At 38.4% G+C, this 23366-nt stretch overlaps 2 protein-coding genes across 2 annotated transcripts; one reads left to right on the top strand and one right to left on the bottom strand.

Moving 5' to 3' along the window:
* Positions 1–699: 699 nt before the first annotated feature.
* Positions 700–3276, bottom strand: LOC145393734 (small integral membrane protein 20). The gene is made up of 4 exons (XM_080267777.1): positions 3221–3276; positions 2201–2318; positions 1574–1630; positions 700–884 (listed from the first exon to the last, which is right to left on the bottom strand). The coding sequence occupies exons 2-4, from the start codon at positions 2313–2315 to the stop codon at positions 841–843; spliced, it is 216 nt and encodes a 71-aa protein (XP_080123903.1). The 5' UTR covers positions 2316–2318; positions 3221–3276; the 3' UTR covers positions 700–840.
* Positions 3277–4660: 1384 nt separating this feature from the next.
* LOC145393733 (putative protein phosphatase 2C T23F11.1) lies at positions 4661–10669 on the top strand. The gene is made up of 7 exons (XM_080267776.1): positions 4661–4847; positions 5277–5374; positions 5685–5792; positions 6361–6586; positions 7205–7296; positions 7935–8105; positions 10589–10669. Exons 1-7 carry the CDS (start codon positions 4661–4663, stop codon positions 10667–10669), a joined length of 963 nt encoding a protein of 320 aa, XP_080123902.1.
* Positions 10670–23366: the final 12697 nt, after the last annotated feature.

The raw sequence follows: 23366 nt of genomic DNA, 5'->3' as shown, positions 1-23366 counted from the left end.
AGTTCTTCAGTTCCTTGTGAGTATTATTTTCACTACTTAACTACCAGTTCTTGCTCTTAAAATGTTAATCATCCGAACTCCTTGAACATTAGGTTATAAAGCAGTTGAATTCTCCAGTAACCCTTTGAGGTCTGGTACTTACATCAGCCAAAGATAATCTTGCAGTAGCCAAATTAAACTTAAAGTGCCCCATGAATCTTCAAAAGTTTCATCAATATAGGTTTTATGTCTATGTGTTCCCTGTGCTTTGTTCACCAGAATAGTAGTTAGCAACATAATAATAAGTGCCTTTATCTTTCCCCATTCAGAAATTTGTCAACTCAGTCCGGTTGTGAAGCATGGTCTCCATAAATGAGGGGGCCAGGTGGGGTCAAGCCCTTTTCAGAGGAGGGGGATCTAATGTTGCACACTGCACACACATTAAAGAAAAATTTCAAGTGGGGGAGCCACTGGGGGCCTAGGGTTTGACAGAGGGGGGGCCAGGCTCCCCCACAGCTACACTGCAGACTCAAGTCACTGAAATCTGTCACAGTGCCTTACTTTATAACAAGTACTGTGTGCCAGTATGTATTCATGGTTCCCACAAGCAATATTGACTCTGACCTGTAACCATCAACTTAAAGCTGCGAAAAACATAATACTTGTATCAAAGTATCTTGTCAGTTTTGTTATTTGGGAATTTTTGTAAAACTCACCAAAGAATAATGAACCATCTTTATTTATAATATACTGTTTAATGCACCTTATTTATAAAACACTAATATGATGCAGTTTTATGCCATGCACTCCCCTCTTTGAGGGGCTAGGGCATTACAATTATAATTTTTCCATAAAATGTTATCATTCCTTTTTTCTTCCAAATGGATCCGACCAGACCTTCATATCTGAAAAATTAAAAACAAATAGTAAATTCATCATGGACTTTGAGTTCTGTAAATTGCAAAGCTATATTATTATACAGTACATAGCAATTTCTTAGGTGTAATTTCTAAGATCCCTGACAGTAGCGCATCTCTTATATCATTACAGAAAATTGCTAAGCTAGTAATGAGTAACAAATTTGTAGCAAGCAGACTGTGCACACTATTTGTTATGTGCAAGCTTTTAAAAATTCTGAGTACAGTACTTCAAGTATAATAAATGAAGGGACACAGGTTGTGATGTTAGTAGAATATACTCAGAGTAAAATTGAAAGTCTGGAAGCTGAGGAAACAGAAGGAGCAGTGAAACATAAAATAGGTGTGTCAATGATTGATGGATGAAGTATGAGCACAATATTTTTGCTAGAGAGATGGAACCAAGATTACAGAGGCTTGAAGTGTGAATGACTGTGTAGGCCCTTTCACCAGGCATTCAGTTTGACAGTTCTCGTGCATTTCTGCTAGTCTTTTCCCCTTTTATTTTTAATGGTGATGATGATTACAAAAATGAAGACAAAAGCAATGGGAGTGGCACTGGTGAAGTTGTGAAGTTCAGGAGAGATTTTTTCAGACTGAAAGGATTGGTTTTAACAGTGTAAGAAAAAAAAAATGCTTCCAGTGCAGCTTCATGTCAGTTTTTCTGTTCAACTCACTTCCAGGTTGGATTGCCTCCTGATTGATGCCTTGTCTGTTTTCAGCTTGAGCTTGCTCTGTAGGAAGAAGGAAAAAAAGAATGATTAGTATACAAGTGTAGTGGTACATAAATTCAATATAATTAAAACTATTTATGTATATTTACTACTGTGTATTTTGCACATCAATAATTTTCACACACTCAGCTAATGATTGCTTCACTGCAAATATTTAAAACCACACATGTATTACCAATCACTGTCACACACTCAGTTATTCATTACGTTACTGCAGATATTCAGACCACACATGTATTTCCATTCTGTAAACTACCATGTTTAACACTCATCACACATTTCACTGTCTCTCACTTTAGCAGTCACTGTTCTTGTACTGTACTGAATAATGACTAAAACCCACAAATCACAAGTCAAATAAGCCTACAGGTACTGTACTCTGTATGTTTCTAGAGCCATAGTTCATTGGCAATATACCAGTCTCACAGTACTATACTGTGCTTCCAAATGAGAAAGGCAATGAACGGATAAAAATTCACTAAAGTAAAAATACGAGTAAGCCTACATAACATTGTACTGTCAATGGGTGGTGTATATTATTAACACTGAGTGCATATAAGAAATTCTTACTATAAGATTCAATATTCATCATGGGGTGGATGATAATGGGGTACAAGGCAGCACTGATGAAGCCCACAATACCTCCAAGAAACAGTCCATACCTCCAGCCTCTCAGGGTGGTCATCTCCTGGAATATGTAAATACTGTAGTGAGCACAAGTTTATACTGACATAGAAGCCTATGTATGATTTTAATGCTTAGGTAGGAAAACAAGAAAGGTTAGGGTAATGGTGATGATGCTCATCGTCATTATCATCAGGTAAATGTACACTTTACTGTAAGCAGTAGAAGCATCTTACCAAATTTTTTCTTCTTCCTGATAGTCTGTTATATTTTTCTGATTAGGCCTATTTCTGGGGTGGTAAATAAGCATTTCCTGTTAAATCTGTTTCCCTGTTGTTTTTAGCTGTTCCACTGGTACATCTCATTTCATTCGTCACTGTAATAGTGGAAGGGACTGTCCTTACCTTACTGTTTAACTAAATCAAACCTAACCTAGCATAACTGTACTTGATAATTTAATCAAACTTAACCTAACCTCCACCTGAGAAATAGGGAAATGAAATCTGCCTTTGAGTACATTTTCTTCCAATACGGTATGCCAGGAACAATCACTGGTATGGCTTAAGGAACAGGATGATAATAACATAGGGAAAACTTTAAGCAGAAAAAGTAATTTACCACCCTGAAGATAGAAAAATACAGAAAACAAACTGGAGAAATATTAAATTGGCAAGGTCTTTCTGCAGCCCAAAATAAAACGTACATTTACCTTATCATCATACAATACAGGAGTTAACACTTAGTAAAAGTCTTACTAAAAATCACATCATACTCGGTTGGAAATCCTTCCGATATCCACTTTACAATGAGAGTTCCATTCAGGTGAGAGCGAGATACTGTTATTCCTGTAGGCCTATCACTTGTTTTCTGTGGTGTCAAATGTCATATCCCTCACACTTTAACTTAAGGCTAATTGAAAAGGGCATCTTGAGAAGGCTGTGAAAGAAATGCGTGTTGAATATTTACAGAGATAGGATGTAATTTATCAGCTGGACTTTGTAGGAGCAGGCGATCAGCTGAGTTTGTTTACACAATACTGGGGTTAGACGATTATTTTTTAAGTGCCATATTGTATCACAATATGACTGTTTTACATGTAATTTTATCATTATGGATACCAGCATGGTTTTTCTCGTGTTAGTGAAATGTGCAAAAAAAAAAAAAATACTGAATTTCCAATACATGACGATTTTGCAACGTTTTGAAAATGCTGTGAGTTTGACCTGATTTTTATTATATTTAGTGACCAAACAAAGATATTTTAGAGGTATTGATAAAACAACAGCCTGTCTGTCAATGAACGCACGTATGTTTACATGTTGTCTGGGAGTTACGGGATTTCTGCGGCCCGCCCATCATTCCTCCTTTTTAACCACAAAGCTAATAACTGACGAGTTCTTCGCCTGATTAACACCCATTAACAAAACCCACGAAAGGTATGTACTAACTCGGACTGCATACGTTTGCTTCTTTTTGCACTTTTAATACGTAGGAAATATGTTGGACCAATAATCCTTCCCCTGCAAACTCAACTCTGTAAATCGGAGTACCGTACAATAAGTATTGAAGGTTTTTCTGTCTTGTCACGTACTGTATAGTGCACCATCGTGTTGTTCCATGCTGTATTAGAAGATGCTCAATTTATTGAATACCATGACCCAAATCTTCATACATAACCAATAGGCCAAGGAACCTTACTTTGGTACCGTACTGGTTTAAGTTGTAGTTTGGGGAAGAGATACTTGGGTTGCCATTAAGAAAAACCTCAGCAAGGATTAATGGTAAATTTATAGTATCAGCCAAAAATAAAATTACAAACTTTTGATTATTTTTTTTTTCTTTTTTGGCATTTTAGACAGTTCTAAGACACGTTTCTTCTGTGACATTTTTGTCCCAAACTATTTTTATTTTACTCTTTAAGATAACCAAACCTAACCTAGCTTTCATGAGTAAAATAAAAAGACCAGTAATTTGCAACAAAAAATTCCATAGAATAAAAGTGTCATAGAATCATCTAAAATACCAAAAGAACAGATCAGAATCTTATAATTCTGTTTTGGCTGAAATTATAATAATACTAGATAACCAGAGTAACAATTAATGATCTAATTCTCGTTGGTATCATTTTACTTTCATTCAGCCATGGATTCTTGGGAATTTAAGATAAGCAGTCAGTAGATTTAATCATTCTGAGAAACCCTTGTGAGTGTTTGTCTGGCATACATATTTTTGTTAACAATAATGAGTTTCAGTGAATTGTATCTAGTGGTCATTGAGTTTCAACCAGTAACAGTAGAAATGAAGGCCTAAATCATTTTGGGCTTATTGAAAAATGGTGCAAAAGTACGAAAGTAAAATTAACTTTATATTTTATCAATTTGTGCTCACCAGCATTTTTTTTAAGGCATGGGACAGACACTAAGTGAGCCAGTGACTCAAAAGGAAACCACCCGATGTGAGAATGCCTGGCTGCGTGTCGGTGCATCATGTATGCAAGGATGGCGAGTCAACATGGAAGATGCCCACACAACCATCCTCTCCCTCCCTGATGACCCCAACACAGCATTCTTTGGTGTCTATGATGGCCATGGAGGTACAGTTTTGTTTTGTCATTCATTATTTTGTTCTGAAAGACACAAGATTTTCTCTGATGAAATAAAGAAGCTCAGCAAAATCAGCTACTAAGCCAGTGTAAATGGAAATAAAGCCAGATGCCAATACAAAGGCAGTGCCACAGTATCAGTTGAACTAATGAATATTATTACATTTGTTTGCATTGCTCACCTGATGGCTTACATACTACCCAGTCTCTGGCGGCATCTCTCAGTCCTAAGTCAAGTTTTTCTTGGGGTCTGTGTGATAATGCTCTGCTCTCCAAATTTACACCTGTTTTTCTGTCAGGGATAAAAGTTCACGTACTATTCCACTGCATCTTCTTCATACCTAGGGCTTGTCTGTCACTTTTCCCCATGATGCATCATGATAGAGAGAATGATCTCTAACACTTCAGCTTTATTACTAGGTTCCAGAATTGCTCAGTACGCAGGGAAGCACCTTCACAAGAGCATTGTCAAGCGACCAGAGTACCACTCCAGTGACACTGTGTCAGCCATTAAGCAGGTCAGTTGTCAACACTGCTACACCTTCTAGTCACTCTCTTCCACTTTTAGGAGTGGTCCTCAGGAAAAAAATATGTTGAATAAAATCAGATGAAATAAAAAGAATAAAACTGAAAAAATTGTCATACTGAAAGGGGATAAAGAATACAGTATTAATAGTCTGTTTCTTACTGGTTTTTGAGGTTACTAAATCTTGTAAGATAGAAAGTCTGTTGGTTTATTAGTTACTGTATTTAGGCTTATATGTTTGGCGGCAAGAGAAGAATATGCTGTAGTGAATTATGTGACACAGAAGGATTTCTTGCTTTCAGGGGTTCCTAGATTTAGACAGCCAGATGCAGACAGATGAGGTGCTGAAGGATGAGCTGGCTGGGAGTACTGCCATTTGCTGCCTCCTTCGTAATGGTCATGTATTTTGTGTGAGTGTATACTCAACCCTACCCTATCGTACCATACCTTACCTTGCCAAGCACAATATTGTGGTACCACAACATATCATTACCATTGTTGCTGCCAGTGTTTGAGGACTGGGGGGGAGGGGGTTAAGAGAGTTATGTCAGTACTAATTGGAATAGTGAGAAGTAAAGTTGACCGTGTATTTTAATTGAAAATAACTTTGATATGGATTTATAAAGATTCTGTAGAGAAAATCTTCCTTTCTTCTTTTTTTTTCTTTTTTTTTTTTTCTTTTTTTTTTTTAATAGCGTGACTTATAATCAGCAATTTTTGTGGGCCAGTATGAGGTCTCATTTCTTGTACAATATCTACAGTGCATTTGCCTGTAAGAAGTGTTGCAGATTAGGTACATACATGCCATCTTGACCTGACATGCCAACAATTGCTTGGTAATATTTATCTGTCTATCTGTCTTTATACCGTATATGTTTATATTGCAGCCAGTTTTCTTTTAGTTATTGTGTTACAAGAGATTTTGTTTTTTATTAATCATTGTACAGGTATAATATAAGGTGGTGTGAATTTATGCAGGGCAATGTTGGTGACTCACGTGCGGTAGGAAGTGTAGGAGGCCGTGTGGAAGAGCTGAGCAGTGACCACAAGCCCAGCCTGGCCTCAGAACAGCGCAGAATCACAGCAGCTGGGGGATGGGTGGAGCTGAATAGAGTAAATGGAAACCTGGCTCTCTCTCGTGCTCTTGGAGATTTCGTATTCAAGAAAAATGAACTCAAGGGGCCAGAGGAACAAATTGTCACCGGTGGGTCATGGGTTGTATGCTTGTAAGCTTAAGAGGTCCTCAGACACCTCTGTCTTAGCGATTTATTATGCATAGTGTACATGAATATTCTCTTGTTTGTTATATTGTCTGTAATATTGGCATAGATGATTTAATAACATTCTGGTAAGTTACATGGGAATACTAATATATCATAAGTAAACATAAACTGGATGGGAAGAGGTGCTAGGATGCCTTTATATACAATCAACCAAAATATGGCCCTTTATGTCTCAGCATGGCTGCTGCCTTCCCCATTCAACTTTTCTCATTCTGTATATAGCCAGAAGCCATAACTGTGGAGAGAGTGTCCATGAACAACTTGCCTTCATGTCACCCTATCCTCAGCCATCAGGTTACCCTACTCCTAACTCACAACACCCTCATTTAGAAACCTCTCCACTTCATCTTCTGTCTCGTCCTCCCTCGCTTCCCTTCCACCTCACTCTTATACACTGTCCTAGCCTCTGTCATTCTCCATTCTTTCCACATAACCAGAAATTACATTAACTCTTTAATTGGAAATCTGGAAGATGAGAAAGACACCATAGACATTAAACTCAAGAATACTGTCCTAAAAACTGACCTCCTTCCTTTCAGCATGTCCGGATGTGGTGGTGCGTGAATTGACAGAAGACTGGGAATTCATCCTTTTAGCATGTGATGGAATTTGGGATGTCATGACAAACCAGGTTGGATTTTTGAGTCAGTGATAATCTTTTGTGTGTTTATATGTTTCAGGTTTGTTATTATTCCTTGCATGCCTACTCAGTTTGCATAATTATACATCTTATACAGTACATTTTGAAGGTTTATTCTTGTCTTCATCGTTATTTTATAGTCAGTGATAATTGCGAGTTTGAAATTCTGTGTCCCTTCTTGTTTTTGTTCTTTAATGATTCAGTAGCATTATCAGTTACGGTATTTTGTTTCCATGTTATTTATTAATGCCATTGGTTTCAGAGAGCTTTCTGAACACTTTTTACTGCTACATTCTTTGAAGATGTTTAAACAGCCACTGAGTAGGTGCGCGTTGCAACTGAAATATGATTGTGTATTCCATGCTAGATCTCTTGCATGCACATGGATGTTGGTGGCAGTGGAGATGGAAACAGAGTGCAGTGTACTTATTTATTGCACATTTTTTACCTGTTAAAATATGACATAATTGTAAGGAAGAGGGATATATTAGTTTGCATATTATGTACCGTATATATTATTTATGTTTGTATTTTCAAAAGTATCTGCATTTTGCCATATGTATTGTTGAGTTAGTACCAAATATCTTTTAACCTAGTACAGTGCTGTAATTTTGACTGACAATTTCCAGGAGGTGGTGAACTTTGTACGAGTGAGGTTGGGCCAAGGTATGGAGCCAGAGGATGTGTGTGAGGACTTGATGATGAGGTGTTTGGCCCCTGATTGTCAGATGGGTGGCCTGGGCTGTGACAATATGACCGTTGTTCTCATTTGTCTTTTGCAGTCTGGTTCATGGCGAGAGGTATGCATTCATGACCAGATCAATGTACCGTATTTTAATGCACTTGTCAGCTTTTTCATTTTCTTTCTTCTTTTTTCTGAATATACTATAGTTTTTTTTATTATTATTATTATTATTTTTATAAGGAGCTGCTTGTGCTATCCTTTTATGCTGTTAAATCCTTGGAAAATTTTTAAAATTTGCCTGCTGCTACCTCTGAAGTACATTTACCAACTTTATGGAAATTGTAGAAAGAGTTGTATGTTTAAAGTTAGAGCACATCCCGTATTCATAATGAATACTAACAGTACAATTTTTACTTTTTAATAAATTTATGCAGATGTTCATTGTTCTCATATACCTCTAGCAGCCTGGCTTGTGGCAAGAGGTGTGAATATGTCGCCATACTCATATCTTTTACAGTGACCTTCTTTAATTTACTGGAACTGTTTTTTATTGTTTAGTTCTTCTTCACTCAGTTTCATGTTCGCATATGTCACTTGCAGTCAGGCTAGTGGTGTTAGATGTGCATGTATTACCATATCCACTTAATTTAATTGATAACTGGCTGTATGGCCCATTCACAAGTCATTATTGATAGCTTCTATTTTGTATTATCCTTTTTTTCCATTTCGTATCCCACACATCCCCTATAAACACAGGGAAATTGTGTTTTGATAATAATATTTCACTGTTTCTTTATATTATTAACAGTGCCTTTATAGTCTGTTACAGTGTACAGTTATTTCATTATCACACTTTGGTAATTTATTGCTATGGTAATGATTTGCCTCCAATAGCTGTACCTCATTCATTCTGATGACATAGTTTTTAGTTTATTCTTGCTATCTCAAAATAATTTTATTCAGTTTAGAGGACGTGTTTCCAGTGGGAGGGGTTAAAAATAACCTTCATTAGCTCCTCCACAAATGGAGATCCTTCCTAATGTGAATAAGATTGTTTGGTGGCAGTCTCAGTGAGCTTAAAAACATGTCATGGGACTGAAGGGGTTAAATATTACTGTATCTACAGACTAGGAAGAGGAAGAGGGAAAGGTTGGAGGAGAAAGAGAGGCTGAGAAAGGCGTGGCAAGTATGTGAGGCGTGGAGTCCTGTGTTTGGGGAGGGTGCCACTGCAGACTCAGAGAGCTCAATGTCTAGCAGTGATAGTTCGTATGAGCCAGATTACAGCAGCCTGCAGGATTGTGATCAGGAGTAATTTAGTTACTCAGACTAGGAGGATAGGGTTTATGACTGTGACTGACAAGTAAGTACAGTAGCTACATGATTGGATAAGGGGAATAGTCAAGGAAACAGTTTACCCTCAGTCTTAATAACATCCTTTTTAGAGTCGTCTTAGCCACTACCTGATCATTAAACTGAAGAAAGACCTTTGGTATTGGAGGGATTTACTGAATGTGTATATAACCTCTTCAATTTGGGAGAAAAAAAAAATATCCTAAGGTAAATGAAACTGTCAGGCAGCAGCAGCAGCAAAAACAAGTGATAAAGACGTCCCAAGTCTCATTGGGGTGACAGTTAATAGTGACATTTTTTTTTTTTCTTGCTTCAGATTATTTTATTCAGCTTGGAAGAGCACCCTTGCACTAGAAGAGAAAAAATAAAGTATTCTTGACACCTCTGGTTCAAAAAATCCCTCCTACGCTTACTCTAATTATGTATTAGTAACCAGAATGAGGTGCAAAAGAACATCACTGGATTGAACGGTTTAAATGAATGCCCTTATTATGTCAGGTTGAAGAACTGTGCAGCATATCGGATATTATTAATTAGCTTTTATTGTGGGAGATAATGTTAATATAAATATTTAGTGTTGTAGTGGCCCCAGCATCATCTAGATTGAACACTGTAAGACACCAGCCACTCCAGCTGGGCACTCCAAGAGATCATTTGTTGAAGTTATGTTGAGAGTGAGGTCCGTGAGGTGAGTCAGGGTTTTGTGGTATGTGGGGCTACATTATAGTGAGGCCATATTGGCATATTGAGAGCTGTTTTTTCCATTGGTATTGAAATGGAAATAGCTGATAACTGCATTGTAGTTTGGTTATATGATAATATGTGGTGATGGATCATGGAAGATTTTGTTTGGCTGAAGGCTTTGAATGACTGTGGTTGCGGTGTGTTTGTGTAGGCCTATATGTTTGTGAAATGCAGTGTTGGGCGGAGGAGGAGGGGGGTTACAGTTGAAAGCCTAGCTCCAGGCATCTGTGCATCAGATGGAGCAGTCACAAGTAAATAGTCAGAGTCCAAGCTGAGACACTCACATTGTTATACAACAAATCAGAGTACAGTACTTATCTTAGGTTATTTTTTCCCAATATCTTCCTGCAATTATTAGGAAATAATTAGCTGGTTTAGTCCTTAATTTCTACTTCATAGAAAGCTTCAGCTGTACCCTGGACAACCCAATTCAGGGATTCCTTAGGAGGAAATATGGCATTTTTTTATATATGCATTTGTGTGATTATTAACATATTCCCACAGGTTCAAGAGAAGTGCTCCCGTCCATCACGAGCCTTAGTTGACCACGTCAATGAGGAAGACAGTGACCATGACCTGCAGTGAGAGATGGAGGCACGTATTCTTCTTGGGTTAACCCCTACAGTACAGTCAAGTGACATATTTTGTTGTTTATTTTTGCTGTCTCCAGATAATTATATTCATCTTTGGATAGACTTTGTGGGTTGGAAGAATATGGTATAGACCCAGTAAACCACTCCACTAGTAGAGATTTATCCTTAGTTGAATGAAATAGTCTGGAGACATGATGTATTTTGTAGCTTATCTTATTATCTCCAGATGATTGTATTCATCTAAGGATAGACTTTGTGAACTGCAAGGGCTTGGGATCCTTCCTTGGTTGAATGAAATTGTTTGAAGATACCAGGAATAAACTTCAAAATGATGTCACAGTTTTGAAGGGGATAAAGAGGCTTCTTAGTACCTCTTCTTTGTAGTTTATTTTTGTATCTGGTATTGTAATTTGCTCTTGTTTGTTATTCATGCAGTTAGTATTGATATATAAAAGTTGTCAGTAGCATAAAGGAGAATAAATGCATGTTGTGTAGTAGTAGCTGACTCACACACACCCAACATTGGTAAGCAGTTCTGCTGCACACATAAATACTGTGGGTTATAGATCCTGAAAGATACCTGATTCGTAGAGCCAAGGAACACCATTTTCTCTGACTAGGGAAATGATCTGCCCCCACCCAATACTTCGCAGAGGGATGTAGATGTGAAAGGCTTGTGGAGTGTAAGGTGGGAAGTCATGGAAATTGGGTCAGAGTGGCATTGTTTGTGAGTGAGAGTTTGGAATAGGTTAAAATAAATTATTAAAGAGGGGGTGCTTTAAAGCCGCCTAAACTGAGAAGAATACAGCTTAGAGAACACCGAGACAGTGCCAGTCATCTTCTCATCTTTCATTCTCAGTATACACTCACTTTGTATGTATGTGCACAGTTGCAAGATTTTGGATATATTTTGAATGCTCATGTATATTGTAAGACATAGTTTGAATGCTCATGTATGACATAAGACTTAGGATATATGTTGAATGGTCACGTATGGAGTAAGACGTACAGTACACAGGTACCGTATGTTGAGACTGTATGGTTGTTCGTGTGTAATCGGGTTTGCAGAGTTAGGCACAAATGAAAGTCATGGTGTAAAGGGTATATGCTATGATGGCAATTGAAATCCTACCATTGACAGAAGTGGCCAGCTTCATCATTTGGGGTTTGGATATTGTGCCATGTAGTTAAATGCATTTAAATATACACAAAATTGTTATGTTGTGTTAGGCCATTATTTTTGCCTTTAAGGCCATAAAAAGAGGTCTGCAAATGAATTTAAATGTATGTCAAATTGTAATGTGGAGTTAGGCCATAGTTTTGCCTTTAAAACTATAAAAAGAGCCTAAGTGGTTGTGGTGTCCAGTTTCTTCTCATGTATGATAATTAAGATGGTGCATGTGAAGTGTTATGCTTGTTGCACCAGTTCAAGCTGGTACTGCTGATCTTCTGAGCAAGCTTTCATCTTGGATTCACTGAGAAACTTACGGTCAGTTCCATGTTATAACTGCAGTTGATTTTCGCTGGGAGGACAAGGGGAGAGTAGATTCTGTAGCTTATTCCCATGTCCCTTGTTCATAAAATAATATGTTTTAGGTTTTGACTGAAAAAATATCCCAAGGCACAGTATTTTCTTTTACCAGAAGGAAAGAGAAAGGTAATACAGTTTCATCTCATTTCTAGTTCTTCCTGCTGATACAAATATAAGGTACAGTATGGAATTGATCATGGAAATGTTTGAGAATCCCATCCATGGAGTAGTTTTTCTTGAACAGCATTACCATAGCACTGTTTTGGTGAGCTGGGCCGTATTCTTGTGAGTAAAAAAGGCTTCCTAGCACCTCTTCCTTACCCATTTATTCCTGCTTGTAATCTGCTAATATTATCTTCTGTTATATATCTGATTAATCTCCCATCCTCGCGCCTCGCTGTGGTGAGGCACTGTCTGCTGCAAGGAAACACATGTTCTCTGCACAGGACAGCCCTATATGGGCGGTTGTTTGCCTGCGGTTGGTGGGTCTGCTTGGCCAGTCAGACCAGGTTTACTCAATGACAACAGCAGAAACAATGTTATCAGTCTGGTTAATAAAAGTTATAAATAGCATATAAGGCAGTACCTCAATGCAGTATTCAAGGTACTGTAAATTGCTAAGAAAGAGGTGCTAGCAATCCTCCTGGGTTGACAAAAATACCAGTACTGCTCCTGATTTCAAAGGGAGGAGGACATGATCAAAATGCAACAATACAAGGCTTTTACTAAGGCAGGGTATGTATCAGATAATATACTAAGGAGCACAGGTACCAGATATATCCCTTTGGATCTGGGTGATGATCTTTTAAGTTTATTTATTGCTGCTTTCAGGTGATTTTATTTAGCTTAGGAAAACACTCATACTAATGGGGTTTATACTGTATACTAAGGTTATGGTACAAGGAGGGATGCCTTCATGTGGTGACACTGATATGACTAGGTGGCTCCATTTACTGGTCATACAAATGACCCCAATTTTCTTCCCTATCCCCCAAAAGGAGGAGGAAGGACTGCAGCAATGTAAGTTCAGCCTTCAGTCCACAAGGTTTACATTCAGGTGAGCCAGGGGTTGCACCTACTACTATTAAGGCTATATATAACCATTCAGGTTCAGCAAATCTCTCCTAAGCTGACTAAATAATTTGATGATGGCAAGAATGAAATTTAACAAAGACTTCACCAGACTCAGTGGGATACTTTACGTATTTAAGGCCACAGATGTATTATATTTCAATGACTTTTGTATATATTTACAGGCAAGACAGTGGATATCCTCAGAACAAAGTTGTATTAAAACAAGTACTGTAGTTGTAGATAGCTTGCCTTCGCAGCTTCATATAGTTTTTTTATATAATTAAATTACAAATATACAGGGTGAGTCTTAGGTTTGGTTTCATAGGTAATGTATATTTCGTGTTTCCTCTTTCTTTCTGTTGTGCCCAGAAAGGAGAGCTGAAGAGTAGACACACAACAGCTGAGAGAGAGAGAGAGAGACATTGTAACTGGAAGTATGACTCACATTGTAATAATTTTTATACTGTACTCAATCACAGTCTTACTTTCTACAGTATTTTCTGGGCATAATATTATTTGAAATGTATTGCTACACATCAGTGTTATGTTTGTAGTACTGTACCTCTGTTTTCTTGAAGAAATAATCTGTGTGTAGACAAATGTGAAATCATAGTCATATACTTTAGTAGTGGGCGGCCTTTGGCTAGTTTTTTTTTTTTTTTTCTCGCAGGACCCTACCTCACTTCATTTCTAGGTGGGAAAAGGGTCTAGATGATGACGATATAAATATAGGAGATGTGTGTTTCTTGCATTATACAGTATTTTAGTCTTATTATTTTACCTAGTTATATGACTTTCTGTTGTATTCTGTCTGATTAATTTTCCCTTTCTTGTACCTTTCTTCTTTTTTTCTGGACCCTACCTGACCCTATTTTAGGCCCATTGCATGGGCAAACTTTGGCTGTCTGGATGTTGCTACTCCTCACTCTGCCCTAGGGTGGGAAAAGAGGTCTGGATGATGATGATGAAAAGATCAGGAGGAATGGTGAATGTAACTACATAACATTTAGGATGATGTATGGTATTTAAATTCAGATTGAAATTATGAGTGCTGTAAGAGTGTTGTGGAATATCATTAAGAGAGGTAGGCATAATAAGATACTGGAGAGTGATACCACAGTACTTGTTCACTGTGTTTCAGTTATTTTGATGGAATTTTTCAGATCCTTTTGTCATATGTTGTCTGCTGTCCTTTTTACAGTTTCTACATTTTTCAAGTGGAAGACTGTTGCAGTAATCATAAAGATGATGTTTTATCTCAGGTGTCTCTAGGGAGGTGTTTTGGAGGGGCCAGAAACCAGGGATGCCATAATGAGGATAAAAATGTTTGTCACCTTCTTATGTCACTGTTCTGATAGGGTTAATGATTACCATTTGGTGCCAAGCTGTCATGCATGATTGGTGGTTGCGTCATGTGGTCATATTCATTGTGTCGGTAATTGTTATATGATCTGTTGTGTATTTATGGCACCTGGTGGTCTAGTGGGTAGAATACCCTAGTTGGAGTGATGTCCTTCCAGAGATTCAGTCTCCAACAAGTGAATGTGTTTAATCTTTTCAGTGTGATGATGACTTTCTTTTTTGGTTCTTGTTTTTTCCAGACTATTTTATCTGGCTTGGGAGAGACTTTTTGAGTTGGAGAGGTTAGATATAGCCTTCATTAACTGCACCATTACCTAAGCTAATTAAAAATGTCTGAAGTGGGCAAGAGTAAAGTCTCAAAAAAAAAAAAAAAAAAAAAAAAAAAAAAAAAAAATCATAGCAAACATGTTAACTGTGCAATGCCACCTTGCGGAGTAGGCTGGTCATGTACCCTTGACTGCTCTGGATTATGGTAGCCTAGTCTATGGCCCTTACACCACAGAGGTGAAGTGGTATTAGTTATTGGTTACTTTACTGTGTTTGGAGAAGTACGTTTGTGAGAGTTTCTTCTTTGGGTACTTTTTAAATCACTTTGCATTTCAGATATAAAGGGCAGGCTTTTTTTTTTTTTTTTTTTTTTTTTACTGTCCACAAGTTTTTGTGATGATTTACAATGGAGAAGGTTGTTATTGATAATCATGTTGAAGGAAAGTCCTATAGCAAACTTTTTTTTTTTTTTTTCTGCTCTCGGATGCTTTCCCTTTCCTCTCGTCATTTCTTCATTCCTTCCTCTCTCTTTTGTATTTCTTTTCTTCATTCCTCTTTGTTCTGTCTACAGGTGACTCTATACTGAGTGACAAGCTAAATGGTTTCCTGCGCATCAGGAAACCATTTACTACACTGGGTGGTAACTATATAACCAGATTATGGCGCCTGGTGGTCTAGTGGGTAATTAAGGCACTCCAAGCGGATTGAGCCGGTGAAGGTTTATATCCAAGGGGCGGTTGGGGTTCGTTGCTCTCGTAATGCCACTCAGGGATGAGTGAGGCTGGTCACTCTCATCTTAAATGTCAGGACCAACTTGCCTAGCTCCGGTCTCCTACACTCCTCTTGGGACAACACTGAATTAGGTGATGGATGGATGGATGAATCACTAAATTGTTTACCAAATATTCGTATAGTCAAATCAGTCTTTTTTATTGTTTCATCAGTCAGTCTTTTCTATTATTGTTTACTTTGCTGTAACTATCATAGTTCCTCTAAAACCACAGCTAAGACCATAGTCAAACCTCGGAAAGAAATAAGTACAGTACTAGTACTGTAGTAAACAGCTTTGCACATGTACAGATAATCATAGGATTTAATTCATTGTATTAGGTGATAGTTAGGATCATATGCTTAACCCACCAATATCAAAGTGGAATACAGACTCCCAGCTTCTGAAGCGCATAACAAAGATGAAATGTGGTTGACTGATTTCACTCTGTGTTGGGGGATGCAAGTTGACTATACCTAATAATTTGTGGAATGCAGGTTGACCATACCTAATAATGACAAGTATTCAATAAATGACTGTCAGACATCATGGTCATGTGTTCCGTTTCATGAGTGGAGGATTAAGCATATGACCCTTAAATTGACATGTATGCCTATTGTTGCTCTCATTCAGGCTTGTGCATCATATAATTGTTCCTATATATTTTTGTCCGTATGTTATGTAGAAGGTTTCTGTACTGGGTAAATGTGTTCAAAGAAAGTGTTTATTGAATAGTAGGTAATGGCGTATTCTTTCTAAATAAGTTTTTTTGATTCATAGTTTTAAAGGTACCTGCATTTTTTTCTGTGCCATATATTAGTACTGTATACTGTGTTGTTATATATATGGTCAGGGACAAAGTTCATTTACTATTCCACTACTACATCACAGTTACTGCATATCCATTGCTTTCCTTCCAACACACCGCATTAGGAAGAATTATCATTGAGCTGAGAAACATACCAAACCACTCTCAGCTGCAGGTAATATCAGCCAGCTGAATAAAGTGAAGTAAAAGAGATGAAATAATGGGTGAACTTTGTCCCTGACTATATCAATGCATGATGTGTCAATTATAGAAGTTATATCTGCAATATCATAAAAGCATATTTGTAATGCATATTTTCATTTTCAAGGAGTTGAGTGATGATATATAATTATAGTATCAACTTTTTCTGTGTAAGGTGTAGGGCGTTTTTACTTTTTCTTGACCCTGCCAGTTCAATGTTGTATTTTTACAGAAAATTCTTGTCACTTAAGAGATGATTGAGTTACCTAGGAGAGACTGTATGAACTGGTGGCATTACTTACAGCTTTCATGAACCTGTCAAGTACAAGAGATCATTTCTGAGTTAAGTAATTTCATCTGGAGGTGGCAAGAATATCCTGCGAAAAAGGCAGCACCATATTTAAGGGACTAAGAATCATGAATTTCAGCCAGCTTCATTCATATTCTGCAGTACATTTGTTAGTGCAGAGTTAGTGTTGACTGTGCCTGATGCTGATTGCCACCATTTTCACCATTCAGTTATTGAGACATATGGAGTACCTGGACGGAGAAGGAAGATTAAACTGATCTTTGGTATGCTGAAAATACATCGTATTGTATTGTAGTGTTCTGCAGTGAAATAATGATAGTTTTGCCTCTGTGATCATCTTCACTTTGAGATAGTTCTGTGTAGAGATGTTTGCGGCACTGTATGTTATAGTCACAATGCTACACTGACGTAATGAAACACATTATTAATCCATTATGGTATATATATATATGATAAGTTAATGCTAGATGAATTGCAAGTGAATGAATTATTTGATAAGGGATGATATGTAAAAAGTTACAGGATATTAGTGGCATTATTAGGAATGATTTCTGAGATAAGACCACCAAGTATTGTGCTTAGTGATATATGCTGTATGGTCTTCTTTACATGTCCTGTCATCTCACATACTTTTTTCTTCATGGGCTTTAAAAATCAGTAATGAATCTGTTGCTGCCAACACTGATGACTTTTCTTTGGCTACAGGTAAATATTCTGAAATTAATTAAATGTTGGAAATAAGTCTGGCTAATCCACAACAAATGAGAATGATGACATTTATCTGGCCACAGATCAGTGTTCCAAAGATTGACTGCATTGATTTAATCCTTGGAGAGAAGTAGGAGAGATGACAGGACTTTTGTGGGTGACTGTGCATACAAAATCATTATTAGCTAAGAGCATAGTCATGAAGTCCGATTTTTACTCATCCTCCACCCCCATGTTTGACTGAAATGGCATTGTACCACGAGTCTAACAGTGATTGAAGAGTCATTGTTGGTAGTTTGGAGCTTTCCCTGAATATGATGTGCATTGCAGCATTTCCAACATATTCCATATTTCCTCCCTAATCATTTTACTTGTTTCATATAACTGTGAGAGCCCCACTATTAGGAACTCAGTGGTCTGGTTTGGCAGCTATAAAAAAAAAAAAAAAAAAAAAAAAAAGAGAGAGAGAGAGAGGGAGAGGTTTTGAGACCGCCAAGCAACGCTGTCCTTACAAGCAGTTCCCCCATCATTCTAGAATGGCTTCTGATCACCACCCAAACACTGTCACTTATGTAGACAGCAGGAGTAACGGTGTCATTGTGAATTGGTCTTTGTGCATTCTAGAAAAGCTTCAACCCACCAACAAAGCACTCAGCGAGTCTTTGTACAGCTCCAGGTTCACTAGCCATGGGTAGAAACAGAAGGATAGTAGAAATTGTGGCCCAGGAATGTACTGTCACAATCAGAAGTTCGGTCACACTCCACTTTTGTCTGTGGTAGTGGAAGGTGTTATGTGAAGTATTTTTGTTTTGTATATTGATGCACATAGCGAAAGAGTATGAGAAGGAAGGGTACTGTGTGATGATCCAGGAAGGCTGAGAAATGTAGAAGACTGCACAGTGTTTGCAGGGGGTTGTCTGTAAACCTTTGCTTGTGATAGTACATTACTTCTTTCTGTACATTCTGTGGACTGTCAGTGATGAACAGAAGTGTTTCCAGATAATTACTCAGTTATTGAAAGGATCCAAACAGTAGATGTGCATGTGTGTACATTTGGGACCAGTGACTATAAACTTTCTCATTCATTATTAATGTCCCACTTTCGCCAACTGCTGGTAGTTTGGTAAGGCTTTAAGCTTTGTATAGCCATTTTTTCTTTTTGTAATAGCACATTGTATTAAAATCTGTTTTGCATATACAGTGCTTCCTCTCAAGTTTTGTCTGGATAAACTTTTGTGTTTTAATGCAGGTGGCACAGTGCTAACCCCTTCAGTTCAGTGGCTTTTTATTTCATTATTGCTGCTGTCTCCAGACAGTTTTAATTACCACAGGGGAAGCTATTCAGATTTGAGAGGTTAAAGAAAGCCTTTGTAAACCTCTTCTACACGAGAGATCAGGTGCTGGAAAGGGAAAAACATTTGGTGTTAGCCAGTGTAAAATTCCTGGCATTTAGGCTGACTCTGGATGCTTTTTGAGGTCTTTAACTGCTAAAAGTTATCACTTGAGCAAAATCTTCTGGGTGTAGAATGGGTAATATACCCAAATGCACCAACCACAGCAAATGGGTTGTTATTATTAGTATTTATTTTTTACTGTTATTTTGTTTATTATTATGGGTTGTATAATTAAAACTGAGGGCATGAAAGTGTGGACAAGCCCTCAGTTTTTTATGATAATTTTTGAAGCATTTGGTGGTACTAGAACATGCCAGACCTTTATGCATTGTTGCTGACTCCAACCTGTAATGTGGGATGCAGGCTGATTACATCGAACAACTACAGGTGTTCCATAAATGACAGTCAAAACAAAGGGGCTTGCTTGCAGTTTTGCATTCTGAGCTTTAAATCATACAGTCATAATTCCTATATTTCAGGTAAAGTTTAACATTTTTGTACTTAAACATATTGGTATGGTGACACTGATATAACAGAATGATGGAGCTGCCTGGCTATTCAACCTACCCTCAGTCTCTTACCAATCCCCTGCAAGGAAGATAGTAGGCTGCAGAAAGACAACTTTGGCCAGCAATCTGCCGGGCCGGCAATCAGATGAGGCTGGAGTTGCAACTACTACTAATGGCAACCTTGATTGTGTAAAGAACTTTCAAGAGATTATTAATGTGCCATATGTAGAAATAAATTGGGTAGAGAAGAGGGTAATAAGGCCTCTTAAGCTAACAGGAATACCACCCTAGCAATCACTCGTCAGTTCATCCGATTCGCATTCAACCAGATTTGTCCCTAAACCACACCTCAGTGGTTTCTAGTGTAATGCAGTGCCATGTGTGTTTATCTCCATTTGTAATGTAATTGATAATCAACAAGTTCAGGGTGTTGTACAGTGGTGTCCTGAGGGTGAAAATCTCAAGCTTAAGCGGAAGTTATAGGTGCCTGATGAATGCTTAAAATACTTCAGTCAGAGTGATAGCCTTGCATAGGTTCAGTTCCCAAGAGGTGACTGGAGCTTGTTTATCATTTAATGTCACTAAGGGAAAGGCTGGTTACACATAAATGTACTGAGCTACAGTGGCCTAGCCTTGGGCTCCAATGCCTCAAAGAGAGTACAGGCAGATCCCATCATACGAGTGGGATATGTTAATGGAGGAATATTGTACTTGGATACAGGACTCATATAACGGAGTACATAACTTTTGGGAAAAATAGTTAGGTTAACTGACCCTGCTCACATCACCGAATTTGGGTCTAAATTGTCCATTCTCGTGTCATCAGTTTCTCGTATAACAGGACCTGCCTGTAATTGTTTTTTAACCCCTTGTGCACAAGTGTGATGACTGAGCAAATGCCATATGCCAAGAAATTGTAGCCACTTTGGTCTTATATTTTCTCACCTAGAATTTAAGGGCCATACTATCAAAAGTAAATATGCAAAGGGGTGGGCAAGCCACTTTTTATGAAAGTTTTAAAACCACAGAGGATAGAAAATGGTTAGACTGCATTCCATATGACATAACACAATTACCAAGAAGGTAGAAGGGTCAAACTACTACTATTTTCCATCATGTGTTTCACGAACAATGCCGAAAACTGGGGGTTCGCCTTCACCTTTGCAGGTTTTGGTTTAATAAAATGGCCATAGGTTTCCACTTGACTGTAAGGGGTGTATTCATAGTGAAAGAGACTTGGTAGTTTCTCTTCCTCAGCAGTTTATATTGCCTAATGTTCTTTTTATCCTCTTGTATATAAATGTTGGGGGGTACAAAGCCTAGCCCTGGACTCTAGATGCCTCTGTTTATATGGTGCAAAATGGGATTGGATGGTGGTGGTGGTGGTGTACATTACTGAGGTTAGACTATGCCAATACCAAAAGTAACATGTAAGAGAATATCATAGGACAGTAGGTAATATATATTGTTGACGAAGAGGTACACATAATATAAAGTCTTTGAATCCATGCTGAATACGCCACAAATTTTTAATGACGTTGACAATAACTCATTTATTTGCCTGAGAAGTGTGTTTGTTACTGCAGCACTTACTGTGTGTTATCTGAAGTGTAAGGTATGTATATTTGGACTGTATTTAAAGAACCAGGTGTTTATAATAGAGTAATACAGTATTATCCATTAAATGCAATATAGTTTGGCAAGTTTTCAGCCAGTTATGAGGAAGGAAATTGTGGTGAATCCATGTAAAAGTATTTTTTTTTTAAGGGCCTTACCTCACTCTGTCTAATGTAGGTGGGGTGGTGATGATGTAGGATGATGGTGATGATAATCTTTCTAATCTTGCAACTAACACATTTTGGGATATGTTCAGTAGATGTGCTTTAGCTTCAAGATTTGTGCACAAGAAATACTGTACTTTAAAATTTCATTATATACAGTGGTTTCATCCCATCACACAAGGTTCATGCAGTTTTTCCCATCCTTTGAAATTTTGAACTAGTCTTTACTAAGTCATTAAGCTAATTGGAAGAATTATTGATGCCATTTAGAGTAAGTGGGATAGATTTTCTTATATACATCGGTACTTGCGCATACTTGTGCTGTATTACAATATTGTATGTGTATGTAAGATATATGGAACGATGTAGTTATTGGTATCGTGTGTGTGGCTTTTTTTTGTGTGTGCGTTGTATTAGTTGTACATACATTACCTACTTCTTATTAAACAGTATCAAATCTGTTATCATTTATTTCCTCACCCCATCCTTATGTGGGAAGTTGAGGTCAGAATGATGATGATGATGATTTAATTTCTTTATCAGATATTAAGGTGGTAGGTGGTGGCGACCATCAAACTCACTTGATGCAGTGCTGCCTACTTCTTCCTTCATCTTTGTCATTCGTTTTCTGTGTCTGCCATCCTCTCCTCCTATTTCTCCCACCTTTCCTATCACATTTTATTATTATTCTTTCCTTTACAGGTGGCTTTACACTGTGTGACAAGCTTAATGGTATCCCAGGAAATGGTAACCCAGGAAACCATTTACAACACTAGGTAGTAACCATATAACCCACCCCTATGTGTTCCCTGTGTGTCAACAAGTGGGTTGGCAAAGGGTTGGTGCCCCTCTCCATAAAACAACTTACTCAAAGTCAAACAGCCACCCCATTTGGGATTATGGCGTGTGGCTATAGATAGATAGATTAATTAAGGTAAAAGAGCAAATCTTAGATTCTAACTATGAGATTGACAGGCAAGCATATGATCGACTCCCACTAAACTGAGTTTGTTTATATCCGAATCCATCCACTCCATGCATTAGACACCAAACATTCTTCTTACGGAAACTGCCTCTTTTAGAGAGAGGTTTTTCATCCAGCAGGGCCGTGATGTGGCCATTACTGTACTCTTTTCCGCATCAGTACCAATACGAAATGAAACTCAATCACTATGACGTCACTGCAATGCATCCCCCTCAAACCACAACACACTTTCTCACATTACTCTCACAACACAGATTGTCTCTTCAGCCTAACAAAATATCCCTGGGGACATCCAGCTGAAGTGGTTAGGTTCCTGCACTCCACTAGGTCAATAACCAGATGAGCTTGAAGCCACAGCAACAGAGGGGGAGAGGAGGAGGAGAAGACGGAGGAGGCAAGGAGAGGAAAAGCAAGAGGGGGGGAGAGGAAGAGGGAGGAGGAGGGGGAGAGGGAGGGAAGGGGGAGGAGAGGAGGAGGGGAAGAGGGAAGAAGGAAGTAGAGAAGCAGAAGAGGGAAGAGGGAAGGAGAGGAGGAGAAATGGGAAGGAGAGGAAGAGGGAGGGAAGGGGGAGAGGAGGAGCAAGAGGGAGGGAGATGAGAAGGGAAGGAGAGCAAGAGGGAAGAGGAGGGAGAAGAGAGCAAGAGGGAAGAAGAGGCAGGGGGGGAAGGGAAGGAAGGGGGGAGGAGAAGAAGAGAAAAAGGGAGAGAGAGGAAGAGGGAGGAAGGAAGGAGTGGAAGAGGAAGAGGAGGGGAGGGAAAGGGGAGGAAGGGAAGAGGGAAGGAGAGGAGGAGGGAAAGAGGGAAGGAGAGGAGGAGGAGAAGAAGAGGGAAGGAGAGGAGAAGGGGAAGAGGGAAAAGGGAAGGAAAGGAAGAGCAAGAGGGAGGGAAAGGGGAGGAAGAGAAGAGGGAGGAGGGAAGGAGAGGAAAAGCAAGAGGAAGATGGAGGAGGAGGGAAAAAGAAGAAGAGGTAAGGGGAGGGGACGAGAAGGGA

Source organism: Coenobita brevimanus, chromosome 25 (assembly GCF_032717465.1).
Source record: "Coenobita brevimanus isolate Jiangsu-jjx chromosome 25, ASM3271746v2, whole genome shotgun sequence".
Lineage (NCBI taxonomy): Eukaryota > Metazoa > Arthropoda > Malacostraca > Decapoda > Coenobitidae > Coenobita > Coenobita brevimanus.
Note: the sequence above shows the minus strand (reverse complement) of the source record. Positions and strands in the feature narration are given on the sequence as shown.